General features: G+C 38.2%; 1 protein-coding gene across 3 annotated transcripts; it reads left to right on the forward strand.

Moving 5' to 3' along the window:
* The first annotated feature begins 841 nt into the window (after positions 1 to 841).
* LOC146466416 (uncharacterized) lies at positions 842 to 14,894 on the forward strand. 3 transcript variants are annotated; one of them, XM_085127360.1, is made up of 4 exons: positions 842 to 1,029; positions 6,294 to 7,371; positions 8,474 to 10,257; positions 11,700 to 14,894. In XM_085127360.1, the coding sequence occupies exons 2-4, from the start codon at positions 6,418 to 6,420 to the stop codon at positions 11,800 to 11,802; spliced, it is 2,841 nt and encodes a 946-aa protein (XP_084983486.1). In that variant the 5' UTR covers positions 842 to 1,029; positions 6,294 to 6,417; the 3' UTR covers positions 11,803 to 14,894. The 3 variants fall into 3 exon arrangements, with proteins under 3 accessions (XP_084983486.1, XP_084983487.1, XP_084983488.1); XM_085127361.1 differs by lacking the exon at positions 842 to 1,029 and adding an exon at positions 1,263 to 1,397; XM_085127362.1 differs by lacking the exon at positions 842 to 1,029 and adding an exon at positions 1,569 to 1,750.
* Positions 14,895 to 16,058: the final 1,164 nt, after the last annotated feature.

Raw genomic sequence — 16,058 nt, forward strand, 5'->3', positions numbered from 1 at the left:
CTTCAGTTAGAAAAAAAAAAAAACGCCATGCATTGCTTAATATTTTACTGTTTTTTTTTTTTAGCATAATTCATTATCTCTAAAAAATGCGTGGTTACCTCCAATTTTCTTTTTGGATTTCAATAGGCCTTGCTAAGATCTGCTTTCCCCCCATAGTCATAAACAAAACAAAAATACTTCTTTAGACTGAATAGGCACCGTCCTTAAATACTTAAATGACGGATTTAGCTTTCCTATTCTTTTCTATACCCCAGGTTGTGAAATCACTACCCTTTTATATACCTTCAGCCTGAAAAAGGCGGTACCCCTTTTGGGCAAAGCCTTCCAAGTGAGTTTAGCGGTACATAATGTCACCAGCGTAGACTAGAGATTGATTAATACGATATTCGTCAACATTTCTCGTTCAGTCCACAAAGTTGCTTGTCAGGTTGCTGATATACATGTGTTATGGAGAAATTTCGTTTTCATATTTTTTTGGCCACCGGCAACCCCCACCCCAATAGAATTCAAAAGTACTTTCCTAACCTCTTGAATTTAGATGACAAGTGATGCGTGAAATGCTTTTGTCCTTGTTCTCAGAATTGTTTATACAATACCGCTGATAAAGGACGACGCAACACCTCTCTCAAAAGATTCATTATCTATACTTTGAAATCTAAATTAAAATTTCACCAGTGTTGCCAAATTAAGTTTTGTTGTGTTTTTGAACAAAAGGCACCTTTATAGAGCTTGCTGCATTTGAATGGTTTCCTATACGCCTTTTATCTTGCAAATAGCCAATGACAACTCATTAGTTTCAGAGCGGACCAATCAGAGCGCAATTCAGTGTTTGGGGTTCGGAACCGAGTAGATTTCGGTCCGTGAAAATTTGAGTATGATTTGAAATTGCTACTCTGTACTGGAATTTTCCGTAAACTGGTTCTTTCCTACGGAATTTGAGCTAAGAGAGTTAAACAAGTTGGCTTGTAACTACTGGAAGGGACTAAGGGTGAATTTCTAATTCACAGAAGTTTAATTTTCGCGGTCAAGGTGAGTTTGTATCTTAACTACTTCAACACGGTCTGTGGTCGTGTTATCACAAGAAAACGCATCTAGTTTGGTCAAACAAGTTTTATCAAAATTTTAATTTATCCGGAAACTTTGATTTTTGGCGCAAACCGATTTTGTGAAAACGTCAGTAGCTTAGATCATGTATGTTTTCTATCAAAAGCTTAAAACGCTGTCGTGTTGATGTGTGTTATGGTCTTCGACGTAAGGCCTTCATCCGAGATCATGTTTCGTCATTTCCGATTCATAAACGTGTCCCCTCAAGAAAGTTCTTCAAGTTTTCGTCGCAGTGAGTTAAAACCCTTATGGAAAAAGTCCAGTATACTTGCAAGTGCAATGTGTAAACTACGGTAAGTCTAGCTGCAGTAAAAGTCGGCTTGAAACTGCTCAACCTGCGGTTCCAAAAAATTTCCCCTGAAACGGACATGTTGATTCGTGACATGTACATGGAAGGTCAGTCGTGCAAGGAAATTTCGTACAGGAAAGTATTAAGCTTATATTGCCTAAGAATTGTTAACACCACCGTTTTCCGTTTCCTCCTACACTGTGACGCATCGTCTTTTGTCCAATGAAACTGCGAAAATCTTTGATTTAAGGACTACGTTGTTGTGTTGTTTCGCTATTGATGATCGCAGGAGATCGGTGTCTGCATGTAAGCTTATTTTAGTTAAGCTTAATAGCAAACTGGGGCTGCCGTCGCTGTGTAAGTGAGTTTACATTTTCTTTTCAGTCGCCGTTAGTTGCAGTGCTATCTTCATTGACGGCTTATCTTTCAGATAAACCGATTTTGTCTTATTACACCATAAACGGACCGAAATGGTCATGCGATATCGGATCTTGCAGTTAATATCCCGTCCCGAGGTTTGTTTGCTGGCTAGTTGCGTTGCTTCACTCAACGAAAGCTTCAATTCGAGGTTCTTTTACAAAAGCTATGGGCATTTATAACACATGAAATATCACCATCAAATTAGCGGCTGCGATAACAAATTAATTACTCTGTATACTAAAACGATTTTAAAATGTCCTACTTCAAATGAAGCGAGTTTTACTTCTGTGCATCGATGATAATAACACTTCAAAATTATTGAATCGATGAGAGACTAACCTATTATTTTGTGTGTATTTCTTGAAACTAAATTGGACTTGCATAAATATTTTTTTATTTGTTCAGCGTCCTCTCCAACCTACCCTTTCAATTATTCAGAATTTAAACTTAATGAATAAAAATATAACACATATTGGAATTATAGAAAACTCCAATTATTTTATTCGATTCAGGGAAATTTTGTAGCTTGGGTCATGAATAGCGTTATGGTTTCATTTGATATAGAAAAATATGTTTGATTTATTAAGATCATGGCAGGTAAACATTATTGCTGAAGCCTAATTATATTACAGAATTCCATAGTTGACAAGGAGTATCTGTGAAAATTGTCCATCTTGCATCTGCAGCTTTTTTATTATTTTAGAAAATTAGCTAGAGGTGGTGAAAGTTTTGGTATTAAATGACCATCAACAAACCATATCACATTTGGACATGAAGTGGCAAGTTCTGACAGATTCATGGTGTACACATGTACTATTGAAGTCAAATAAATGCCTGGGTATTATTGTATTGAACATTAGTTATCCTGAACTACATTCAGTGTACCTAAAAAAGTTGAACTCTTTTTCCAATAACCTTGGGTATCCTTTACAATAATTTTCTGCTGGCTATATTCGAAGTTGAACCACATTCTCAACCAATTTTGTATTTCCTTGGGTGTTTGCCATGGTGGGAGTCTACATTAGATCAATGTCCTAGTCACCGCATTTGTACGTGTATCCTTTGTACACCCAATTCATGAAATTCCGTGGGGATCATGCCTAAGTCACACGCCTTGTAGTATTAAGAATCTCTTGTACAGTCATGTAGCTGACAATCTGCCACAAACATCTAAATTTTCCTATCCTGATCTTGAATTCAAAGGTGGCTTCTCACGAGAGATTAAATGTTTTTTAAGGTTCAATAATTCTGCAAACAAGGAAAGTGATTCAGGCACCAAGAAATGTTAAATAAATTTGAGAATAAGAGGGTGAATTTTCTTGTCCTTTAAACCCCCAAGGCATTTTTCCACACTGTTCAACAGGCTTGTTATTTCAAGGAGGTGTGTTTAAAAGTGGGGGGCAAATTATGATAACAAGTTTTCACCAGTGTTTTGCCCCTGTGCATCAATCACTCATCTATCTGCCCTGTCAGTTGTATATTTGCCATCACACAGATTTTGTTAACAAGCCAATTGATTGAAGTTTCACAATAAAAATTCTTAAGCTGTGGTTTCCACATGACCGTAAAATAAGCTGCTTAAAATACTTCAGTGAAAGCCGGAAACTTCTACGTTCACTTGTGATTGTCTGCAAACAATCAGCAGAGCTACAGGTACCAATCACAATACAGTTGTAAATCAAATTAATGTCCTGTGCTTGTGTGATCAAAAAGCATCCCAGATAATTCGTACATCGACATGTATAATTTCTACCGTCTAAAAGTAAGTACAGGGAAAACGTATGCCGGTAAAATGGCTCACTTTATTTTGCGATCATTCTGCATCCTTTCCTATCATATAAGAACAGAGCTTTCTTTGTGGTCATTAATTATTTGCAATCAAGCATGAGCAATTTCTGTGATCTTGTGAGAGCCTTTTGTTTGCAATCATATGAAAGACAGGCTTTAATACTTTGACAAACATGTATGTAAATTCTGACAACTTTTTTTTTTATCCTGGTAGAGTGATTTTTACCTGCTTTCAATGTTGTTTGGGTTTGCATTTACAGTCATAATATTGTTATAATATCAAAATTTTGCTATCTGCAAAGCCAGTGAAGTTGATCCTTTGAATAAATTCTGACATTCAGTATCCCAAAATTTTAAATTGCCAGAAAATTAATGTTTTATGCACTATTGGTTTCACTTTACACAAAAAATATGATAATCTTGTGATCACAACAATTAATTTTTATTATATGCAATATTGGACCAACAGTGAACTTGCAAACAAGCAATTTGAATAATTTTACAGTACAGTCGCCTGATAACAGACATCTTTGAAAACCAGCGTCTTTCATTGTGTTGAAATAGGTAATTACAAGTGTAAATTTACACACCACAATAAATTTTCAATTGTTATCTGCCAGAAACAAGGATACATTTAGTTTCTGACAGTGACAAAATGACGAACCAGAAGCCATCAACAAACATACATTTTCTTAACATGCTTACATTATTCAAATAAAAATAATTTCAACCCGTGTGGGGATTTTTAAGTTGTTTTTTAATGTTTTCAGATCATACTCTCACGGTAATAGTTATTGAATTATGTGTTTATTTTAATTCACAAATCATTAAATTGCCAGAAATTAATGTTTGGCTGTACATGTACTTTGTTGTCGAAAGTCTTCTCAGCAAATTATTCAAGGACCTACATGTACCTCATGATATCATTAATTATGGAGAAGGCCATACAGTTTAAAGGTTCCCAGGGCAATTTGCATGCCTCTTTCTAATGACCTGCAACGCTTGCCATTAAGGGCAAGCGTTGCAAAATCATTGTGGTTAAGAAATTGGAAGGGTAAAGTGGGATGACAAAGGAGAACTATGTTCTCCCTCGTAATACCATTTTATTGTTGCAGTTTCTTAATCGAGTACCGGTACATGTGAAAGATTTAAGTACTGTACTGAGCACTTTTGTGAATTTAAACTTTGAACGCTGTGTTAATTAATTTCTAAATCGTTAATTTAAAGAATTATTAATAGTGATTCTACTGAGACGAAAGGTTGAACCAAAATATAGTACAACCGATTTTTAGTGTGTTACGACAGCAAAAATTGAAAACGTCGTCCCGACATTTTCAAATTTGAACCCACTTTTATTTTGGTCATCTCTTCAAAAATATCCATGGATAGATTCTTTGCAAATTCTGATAGTCTTTTAATGGAATTTTGGTCATTATTTCTTGGCTGCTATCAACCGAATAGGGTCTTTTCGATTCTCAATGTGTTACTAAAAATAGCATGATACTGTCCCTTTAAGGACGGTGCCTACTAATACCGAAGTATTTTTGTGCCGTTTATGACTATGCGGGAAAAGCAGATCTTAGCAAGGCCTATTGGAATCCAGAAAGAAAATTGGGGATAACCACGCATGTTTCAGAGATAATTAAGCAATAATATTTCTAAAAAGTGCCAAAATATAAAGCAATGTATGGGATTTTTTCCTAAATTGAAGCTTAATTATCTCTGAAAAATGCATGGTTACCCCAATTTTCTTTTGAGATACCAAAAGCATTTGCTAAGTTCTGCTTTCTCCGTATAGCTTTAAACCGCGCAAAAATATTCCTGTACTAGTAGGCACCACCCATAGGAAACCCGAGTATCTTGACATGTGCAGAACGTATGCACAGTAACAATAGTAGGCACCGTCCTTAAGTGACGAAATGTGATACCGTATTTTCTCGATTAAACGCCCCCTGCGTTTATTTAAAACTTGGCCTCAGGGACCCGGCGTTTATTTGAAGCCGGCGTTTAATCGGGGTCCGGCGTATATATATGAAGTAAAATTTTCGTCATTTTTTAGGTTGATTCATTATTTTACATTCTTTGAGACCCCTTGCGCAGTTTGTCAAGGCGGGACGATTTCTCCCTTGGATCCGACCTGACAGACCCAAGATTGCCTCAGTCATAACAACAGGAATGTGAACATTGCTATATATTTTCAATTTTTTTCTGTTGTACAGCATACATCGCAGTTAATGTTACGCCAGACTTGTTGGTTAAGTACTTGTTACCATACATTACGTGTCATAGCAGTGCTTTTGTAGTTAATATCTCTACTTGTTGGCTCGATGCAAATAAACGCTGGTACCTCGAACAAACGCCCCCGGCGTTTATTTAAAAATTAGCAGTTTTGACCCGGCGTTTAAACGAGGCCGGCGTTTAATCGGGGTCTGGCATTTAATCGAGAAAATACGGTATATCAAATGTTGATTTTGTTGTGTTTTCTGTGCAACCTTTTTTAAGCAGTCACTTAGCCATTCCTGTGTATAGCCATATATGACAGTTTCTTCTGTACTATACAGTAGATGTATGTTACAATTAGAATAATCTTCCTTTGAGGGAGTTCAGTTCTAAAGAGTTGTTAATTGAATTAATTTTTATGTAATGGCTTGGTAATCTTCTAAAGTTGTTTTCTTTCCTCTTTTTGTTTCAGCTGTGACAGAATTCAATTTGTTTCCACAACAAGCTCAGAATATTCCACTTCAAGTAATCCTTGTCCAGCCGGACTCGTGACTGATGAAAACCCTTCTTAGGATAAAATCCTGCGTAGAATTAGCATGCCGAAAGAGATGAGAAATGGATCGCCCATTGATTCTCTTGCCCTCAAAAAGATTCTAAAGCCCAAGCAGATTGTACCATTGAATCACGGCATTTCCTCGGGTGATAGCGTAAAACAGAAAAAAAGAGATCTGATTCTTGGTGACCGTACTTCAAGTCCATTACAGAACTTAGATGAATTGCATGTTTTTGAGAATGGAGATGGCGTGGATGACTTCGAGGGATTGCCATTTGTCATGCGGAAAGATCGGCTAGTCCAAGAAATAGAAAATAGTCTTGCGGAAATTGAGGATCACTATTCTAATACCAGTAAATTAGAGGAGGAAAGGACTGCTGTTGAAATGGAGAGGAATAATTTGTTTAAGGATATTGAGGAAACAATTACCGAGATTCAGAACCATGTGCTAAACTCCTCTGAACTGGAACTTGAGAAAGAAGCTCTGAAGAAGGAGTGCGACGGTCTTCGTGACCAAGTCAATCATTTGAAAATGGTGCTGGGTGGTTCAGGTGATTTGAAGAATGACGATGATATTGACGGTCAATTTCCTGATCTGGAAAAGCAAACCTTAGCTTTAAAAGCTGAGATAAACACTTTGACTTTGGAGAATGAAAAGCTCAAAATTAAAGGACGGGATGGTGACGACGGGGATCTGCCGTCAGATTTCATGACTCGAGAGTTAGAATTATTGCATGACGAAAACTCTAACTTGCAAAAACTACTTCAGATGGCGGAAGAGTCTGAAGAAAACGTTGCTAAAGAGTTGAAATTGTGCCAGTCAAAGGTGGGTGAAATGCAAAAGCTAAATGAGAGCCTAAAAAAGGAAGCGGAACGACTAAAGGCTGAGAAGGAACAGGTTGAGTTTGATAGAGAAGACCTTGAGGAAGAACTGTATAGTTTACAGACAAGTTTGAAAAAGAATGGGGATCGGAATGCAAATAACCTCCTGCTGAAGGTAAGAAAAAAGTGACGTGTATCATTTTCTCTTTGTACTGATAAAAATAATGTTCGTTTGTGTAGATGTAGAATGATGTACTTGTTTTGTGAAATGACAGAGATGTGATACTCATCATTTCTCAAGGTCATTAATAATTCATGAGGAGAAAACAATGGAAATGACTGCCGTGCAGGAGGTTTGGAAAAGTGATTATTGTCATAAAATTTGGCCTCTGAATTTCTTCAACAATTAAATGTTTAATGGTTCAAACACTCTTCCTCTTGTTTTATGTCAATATCACATCAAAAGTGTTATTTAAAGAAAAAGCTCTAGGTTCCAGACTGGGATTGAACCAGTTCTGCTATCTTCCACATGACAGTAGGGTCCTGCGGATCTGAGTATGTACGACCTTCGCGTTTCAAAGCAGTCACATCCCCAGAACTCTTGCTCTTTTGGGCCATTGTTTAGTTTACAGTTTTTCATGAAGTGGAGGTGAATAGTGTGTGAATGATGGTGTATTGCGGCGAGGTAAATATCCACCACTTTCACCAACAGTGAGGTGACTTAAAATTATTTTAGTATATACCAGACAAGCTGAATAACTAGCAGACCAAAAAATTACTTTATTTTTGTCAATATACCAACAAATGGTCGGAAATTTAAAAGTAGATTAACCTCTAAATATCAAAGAACAAATTCCCCTATATTGTCCCCTTACTTGTCATACAAAACTACTGGGAAGAAGTTATTAAAATATCAAGAATATTCACTTTGAGTGATCATATCCTTATCCGTGCCGCCGAAATAGTGGTAAGTGATATCTTATTGTAGCAAGTTCTGTCTTGCTTTGTTGGCAACAAATAAAACGTTTGGAGGTACTTATTTATTTGCTCCGGTGTCATTTCTTCCATTGTTGTGTGAAATTCGTCTTGTTGTTACAATTGAAACCAAGCTGCACAGCATATTCGATGTAGATGTTTCATTGTTTACATTGCAATTATAGGGCTAGACTGTTAGAACAAGGATGAGCCACAAGTCACATGACACCAACAACGACTGTGCCAGCCTTGTTTTCTCGTCATCATTTGCTAATTTTTTATTTAAATTTATTTTTTATTAGGAATCTCAAGAGGATCTTGCCAAAGCTCAAAAGAAGTGTGCCGTTCTTGAGAAAGAGAACAATGCATTGAACAAGAAAATTGATCAGTTGGAAACTGAGATCAAGAAACTACAAGATCAATGCTCTGCCACACAGGGAGCAGCAAAAACTACTGAAAATGGCCAGCAGTTGAAGTCAGCGCTTGAGAAATTGAACAAGGAAACGTCTTCACTTCATGAATCATTGGAAGCGGCAGAAAAAGAGATTGAGACTTTAAAAGATGAATTAAAGAAAGAAAGGGAAGAGAAGGGAAAATTGAAAGCAGGTGCAAGTGAAAATGGGAAGAAGAAGAAAAGCAAGAAAGACAAGGAGAGGGAAAATGAGAATGGTAACGAAGAAAAAGCCAACGAAGTCGAAGCGTTTAAGAAAGATATTTTTAACTTAAAAAGTGAATGTCAAGCACTTTCGGAAACAGTTGCTAAGACTGCGAATGAAAAACGAAAAATGGCAAATGACATTGAAGCGCTCGGTGAGGAGAAAACTAAGCTTGAATCAAGAGTTAAAGAGTTCGAGGGAGTTGTTCAGGACCTTACTAAAGTTAAGTCACAGAAGGAAGAACTGGAAGCGAATTATTCAAATTTGAGAATTTTCCACGATGATCTTGCTCAGAAACTTGAAATTGCTAACAAAAGTAGCTCTGAAAAGGATGAAAATCTGCGAAGGACATTATCAGAGAAACAGGCTGTTGAAGATCGCTGCAAGGCGTTTGAAGCTACAGTTGAAAGAGTTCAGGGAGAGTCAATAGCATTACAGCAAGATTTGTCGTCCAAAAATGATGAAGTGAAATTGTTGAAGAGGAATTTTGAGGAACAGAAGAAGGAGCTTTCATCGGCCTGCGACAACGAGAGGAAAGAGAAACAACGGCTTCAAGTTGAAGTCCAAGAAATTTCTGCGAGGTTGAAAAACAGTGAGGAAGAAATGAATTCTGTGTTGCAGTCTCAGACAGCCAAAGGATCTGAACTGCAGAACTTGAGAATTACTGTTGATGAGATGAGGAAAGAACTGAAACTCACGAAACAAAATTTACGAGAAGCAGAGGAAGCCAGGATGGTTGCCGAGAAGAATACTGAAAAGGCAGCAAAGGCCATGGAGGAATTGGAGAAATCCAATGCCGTTTTTAATGATATGGCAATGGAGAAATCGTTAGAACTTTCTCGCACCAAGAGAACTCTCGAGAAAAGAGTTGAAAAGCTCTCAAAAGAGAACATTGAAATACGAAAGAAATTTGGACTTGAGGTTCCCACCAGATCTCAATCACCTCCCAGGCTGTCACCAGTAGCCGTTCAAATGCAAAAGATTCCAAGTCTTGATGTGAATTTGGAGCATTTGTCGAGGCCGTCCCAGCGAGCTCGAAACAACGGCACGAAAAGGCAGAGTAGAGAGTACAGCCCTTCGTCTCGTGAGGCTGTAGCAAATGGGCCCACGTCTGATTTTCGAGTACGGAGGTCAAGTATTGATAGTGATGCCGCGAGTGATCACCAAAGCTACGAATCTGAATATGGCAAACCACCACGTAACAAAGAAGTGCCAAATGCAGTGTCTTCAGAGTACAGGGTTGTAGCTTCGGAAGTGTCGTCCGCTCCTCCAAAGCGGGATTTCGCTGTTGTACATGTTGCATCCACACTGCGTGATCAGAGCCCTGCGTCTGTTAGGCGTGATTCTGGTTACAATCAATGGAGAGATGATGAACGGAACAGAAATGAAAGAAGAATTGAAGAGCAAAAACCAGCAGAAAGAGAAACGAGGTAATTATCATTGATAGTTTCATTCTGTGAACATTACAGTAGACAATGAACAATCCCAGTGAAGCGAACGAACAACGCGAACGCGCGCGAGATAATTGCTCCCGCGAGGTGACGCGACGCGCGTTTCCTCGCGGGTGACAATTTTCGCGTGACCAGTTCGCTCGTCATTCTATCCTTAAAAAAAGAAGAGGCTGCTTTTAGACTAACATCACAGTGATGTATTGTAATTTCAAAGAAATTATTTAAATGTACATCATCAGAAAAGCATTAAGACAAGTTTACATTGTATATTTCCTGAAATTTTTGTTGCTTGATTGGGAAGACCATTCATACACAATGTCTGTGATGTAGATTATCCTTATGTTAGTGGCTTGAGGCTGTTAAGCCTATATTCGCCCCTCGCTGTGTTCAGTTTCTCAGTAAAATTGAGTAGTTTTGCATTTGCATCAAAGGTCAGAATTAATGGACCCTTATCACTCGGCGGCCACGTTGAGTCTTGGGGGAATAAAAAGCTTTGTTTTCGCACTGCAAACCTCGCCCAGACGCGAATTCAGTGCGAGGCTTGCCGTGCGAAAACAAAGCTTTTTTTTCTCCTGAGACTTGACATGGCCCCGCGTGATACAGGTCTATTTGAACTATTCTCATCTGTGTACTGTTATATATACATTTTTCTAGAAACTGACATAAACGTGAATCTCGCGTTTGCTGTTTGCCGTAAACGCGATTCTAAAGCTCTCAAATACCGAAAAATTCCGAAAGTAACGTCAAAAATTGGGGCCGCTAATAAATCCCGAAAGTACATGTAGCGATCCCCAAAGGCTGCTAATTCCGAAAGTAACGAGGGTCGTTAGTTTCAGAATGTGATTGGTCAATTTTGCGGGCCGTATTTCACTGTACGGCCCGCTAAACTTCAACTTGTTTCCTTTTCCGCGCGCCCGATTAACCTCAGAGATATAATAGATATCAAGTAGTAACCTCGTTTTCTTGGTCCGTACTGTAAGTTACGGGTCCTCGTTTTTTTTTTTTTCGTTGATTTATGGCCCAAGCGCGAATCAACGGGTACAAACTCGGTCCGTAACTTACAGTACGGACCTCGAACTCGGTTAGTAAGAGGTATTAGCGAGTTTACGCAACAGGACGGCTGATGTGGTGGGACGGCAAATTGTGCTTGTGTGACCAACGTGACGGCCACGTTTTCATGACTCTAGATTGCAACGTTCCTACCGCTGGTAGTTTCCAGGTTGTCGCTGATGAGAGAACACCAGTTTAAATCGCAAATCGCTTAAAAATTTGAAGGTACTAAGATGTCATGTTGGTCACACAACGACATTTCACCGTCCCCTTCCCTCAGCCGTCCTGTTGCGTAAGCTCACTATTTATGGTATAAAAGAAAGGGCATGGTGCTGTTAAGGGACTAACGCCGAGTTCATTTTATATTTCAGACCTACTGACAACACTGGCGTGCAAGACAACACAGAAGCAGCATTCCAAGTAGTAGGTTACAGAAAACCAGGAGGAAAGGTTCTTCATGAACACTGGGTGTGATAAGATTATCACTGCATTGTACAGCGTCATTACATTAAAGGTGCGAGGGGCTTCGGTGGCTTTTAAAAGAAACAGTTCAGTCTAGTTCAAATCAAAGTTTTGTGCATGAGAGAGCTTGTCCCAGGTGTTCGATAGTGGACTAAGAGTGGCGGGAAAAATTACGCGTGCGAAAACACGAGGAAAAGGCGAGTAAACTTTCTCGTTCTCTCGTATAGAAGAAACAGTTCAGTCTAGGTAAAACAAAGTTTTGCCCGCCATATAGCCTATCCTAGGCTTTCATACGGTGGAGAGCGGCGGGATAAATTGCGCGCGCGAAAAGAAACGAGGAGCAGCCGAAAGAACTTTCCCGTTCTCTCGTCTCCCGACCTAATTATTTCACTCTCTTATACAAGACACACAGTTACGGCTTGGAACAGGCCACACACACCAGATCGATCAATAAATTGGAAGCCTGTAGCATTGATCTAATTTGGATTGATCTCTACAGTTAAGTAGGCACCCATGTGGGAACGGGGTCTATTTTATCGGTGCTTTCCAGGGTTTCTATGTATCTACCATTAATTTGCCTCCATCAAAATTGGTGATTCTTGCAAATCGGGTTTTTTCTAGATTGAGGCATTGTGGAATTACCACAAAGTAAAATATATTCGCTTGTAAAAATTTACACTAATGCAGCGAACGTGACGTATAAATCTCACCAAGGAAGGTTTCATTTCTTTTAAAAGAGATCCTACAATCGATTACCTTTGCGAACAATTTTATATCCGAAACTTCATCTTCATGCGATATCCACTTCAAAACACTATGCTACATGTAAATTAAATCCGTCATCAGAGCAACTTATAAAAGGTTCTTATGCCATGATTTTAGATCACCAATTTATAGTTAGTTGCTACGCCTAGCCCTTGTTGTTTAGAGCGAATAACTTTATCCAGCGGATAAAATGTATTGGTTGGAGTATATTTTATCCGCTATGCAGTCATTTTCCCCCTGGATTAACTTATCCGCTTTTCGAGCAACCGCTGAGTGCCTGGATTACAAGTATGGAAGCGTGTTTACAGTTAATTAAGTAATATTTCGATTTTGAGAGAGACCGTACCGAAAACAAATGATCATTCTGTCCGATGGAACTCTATTTCGTCTCTTAAGTTTATACTTTTTGCTTTCATCACATTTGGCCATATCTTCTGACTGTTTGACGATAATGAAGCATGTTACTGGCTACACGATGTGCCAGCCTGGATAGTTTATCTTTGATACCCTGCAAAAGGGGTTTCATGAGACAAAAAGTTGTATATATAGCTATAGTTAAAGCTAAAAATTAAGATGTCAAAATTGCTGAATAAATAAGCCGTTGCTTCTCTAGACGAGTGGCAGTCTTTCATCACTTTGATATGGTGAGACGGCTGTTGAGAAAAAGTGAATTATAGAGCGATTTTGAATGAGTGTCGAAAGTGATTCGTGTTGGCTTCGGTTTGTTTTACTGCGCATTGTGATTGGCTAGCAAAACTGTCGTCACTTTCTCAACCAATGAGAAACGAAACCAAAATCAATCGTGACTTTGTCGCACGCCTATTTTCCCGCGCTTGGCGTCGGTCACGTGAATTTCCTTCGAATTTTGATTGGTTCGTTTCGTTGTTTGCATCTGTTTCGATTGGCAAGAGTAATTACCTTGGTTTTGGTTTAGCGGCACAGTTCAAAACCGCTCTATTGGCTCATAGTTTCATATGCTTAATATTTAAAATTCTTGGAATTGTTTAGAAGAATCCCATTATTTTAATACAATTATGGTAAATAGAAATTTATCCATTTGATTAATATCCAGTTTACAGTAAGTGTTGTACATTTTACATGTTTGTATAGACACGACTCCATTTTGGAGTGTATTTATAAAGAGATTCATAAGGCATAAAAAGTGGTTTAAGCATGGAATAGCTCCCCTTCCAGAACACGTTTGTCCTCCAATGATATCAAAAGAAGAAGCTAATTAGACGATATCTATCTTTAAAAAAAATTAAAGGTGTCCTGTCTTATTTAAACAGCTAAGTCAGTATATTTATCCCATTTCCTTGAACAAAGGCGCCCAGTAAACAATGGACATTTTTTTAAAAGAGTTGCTCCGAAAATGACCTCTTCAATAAACGCCCCTTTTTGAAGCTCATAAAGAAAACACACCTAAGTTCATGAAAAAAAAAAATACCTTGGAAGGGAAAGGTCTCAACTTGCGTCAGTTCACACTTGAACGCAGGCTTGGCTTACATGAATTGTAATTGAACAAATAACTGAAAGACGGGGTAGTACATTGTTTAGTTTGTCATACTCCAAAAACGACAGAATCATTCTGAAAACGTAGATGAAGGTTAAGGCTAGTTTACACCTACCCGTTACAGTCAACTCTCGCCTTGCAGACACCTCGCTATTACGGACAACAGCTAAATCCCGGGCAAAAATAACTTGCAGACGTTTGACTGAAAATTCTTGCTATTACGGACTCACGCTATTAAGGACACTAACTAACTCAGGGTGTCCCCAATGAAGGGACTTGACTGTAATCGGGCCGATTGAGCGCAATTTGAACTTTATTGAGTGAAAGCGCGAAAATAGGCCCGATTTTAAAAATCAGTGGCCGTTATTTCAGTCAGACCGATTTTCATTGTACGTTGCACCAACAGAAAAGAAATCGGCCGACAAAATGTAATGTGTAAATTGTAATTTTAAAAATTATTTTGACCTGTGCTTTTGCTTATCGTCAAAGTGAAAGAGCAGGCCAAAATAAGCCAACAAACAAGCAAAAGAAAAGACAAGCGGGTTTGTTTATCGTTTCCCCTCTGTCGAATTGTTTCGAAATCAAAGCTATTCCTTGTTTTAAGGTTACTAGCAGGGTGGCAGTTTATAATAAAAACGAGAAACTTTAACAGAATTTTGTGGAGTTAATTTCGGTGTTGCGACTTTTGTATATTGCGAAACAGAGATAAGACTTAAACTATTTCCTTTCTGAAACAGGTTTTGATTTAGTATTGCCGTTTGGTATATTGTACATAAGGAGATAATAAATACGTAATTGTAATTTCAATAAAAAGGAAAGATTTTAATTACTCTGCATTTGTGCTTTAGAGTGATTCAGTATGAAATATCCCTGAAAATGCCGTAAACTGCCGCTTATAAGCCCTGGGCCGGCTTATTCAACTTCGTCAGGGGTTTTAGATGGGTTTATAAACAGAGGGGCTTAATATCCGAGGGGGTTTATAATAATAATAATAATAATAATAATAATAATAATAATAATAATAATAATAATAATAATAATAATAATAATAATAATAATAATAATATAAGCGGAAGTTTGCATGTGATTTGTAGAGCTCGCGCTGCTCTCGTCATGCAAAAAATCGCACACAACTCTCGTCATTCACCATTGCCTATACCTATGACAGTAAAATCCTACGACATTTTTTATGACGTACACGGCAGTCGTAAGCGAGTTGTAGGTTTGATCTATACGAAACAATTCGTGTCGTAAGCCTGTCGTAAGCTTGTCGCATGCGACAAAGTCGTACCGTGTAAATCGCCCTTTATAGAATGTCACTCCAGCGTTTTAATACTATCGATGAATGTCTCTGGCCACAGATAGGCTAGATTAGAATGGACTGCAACTTGAAAAAAGTTAGACAAACTGTTTTCAAGTTCTCGTGTTTTCGTTTCCAAAATTCACAAGAACAGGTCACGAGTCACTCCTATCAAGAATTAAGTTATTTCTTTTTCTTAATGTTCTGAATTCTTTTGTATTTGTGAAGGTGTTGTCGCACCATTCTCACCACAGAAGGTCAAAATTGGTCGACCTTGGCGCGAATGGAAACCCTTACGAAGAATCCCCAGGGATTCACCGACAAAAAGTTAAATTGAGTACAGTAGAGTTCCGTTTATACTGTCACCAACGGGTCAAGAGAATTTGGCCGTATTATCGAGGTGACCCCACTAACGCCGGATTTGCGCCGGTTAAATCTTTTCCGAAAAAGCAGAATTTAGCAAGAGTTGTTTAAACCCAAAACGAAAATTACGGGAAACCACACATTTTCAGAGATATTAGACATTCAATTTGAAGAGAAAAACATATAATGTTAAGCATTTTTACAGTTTTAGCCAATTATTGCTGCTTAGTCTCTGAAAAAAAAAAAGGCGGGGGGTGGGGGGGGGGTGGGGTTAACCTCAAATTTACTTTTTGGATTCCAGTAGCCCCTACTAAGATCTACTTTTCT

The sequence above is a fragment of the Pavona decussata genome, unplaced genomic scaffold (genome assembly GCF_977016875.1).
Source record: "Pavona decussata unplaced genomic scaffold, jaPavDecu1.1 SCAFFOLD_144, whole genome shotgun sequence".
Taxonomy (NCBI): Eukaryota; Metazoa; Cnidaria; class Anthozoa; order Scleractinia; family Agariciidae; genus Pavona; species Pavona decussata.

Coding starts and splice junctions, on each gene's coding strand:
- LOC146466416 (XM_085127360.1), top strand. CDS start 6,418: ATGCCGAAAGAGATGAGAAATGGATCGCCCATTGATTCTCTTGCCCTC. Junction 7,372..8,473: donor CAAATAACCTCCTGCTGAAG/GTAAGAAAAAAG, acceptor ATTTTTTATTAG/GAATCTCAAGAGGATCTTGC. Junction 10,258..11,699: donor CCAGCAGAAAGAGAAACGAG/GTAATTATCATT, acceptor TTTATATTTCAG/ACCTACTGACAACACTGGCG.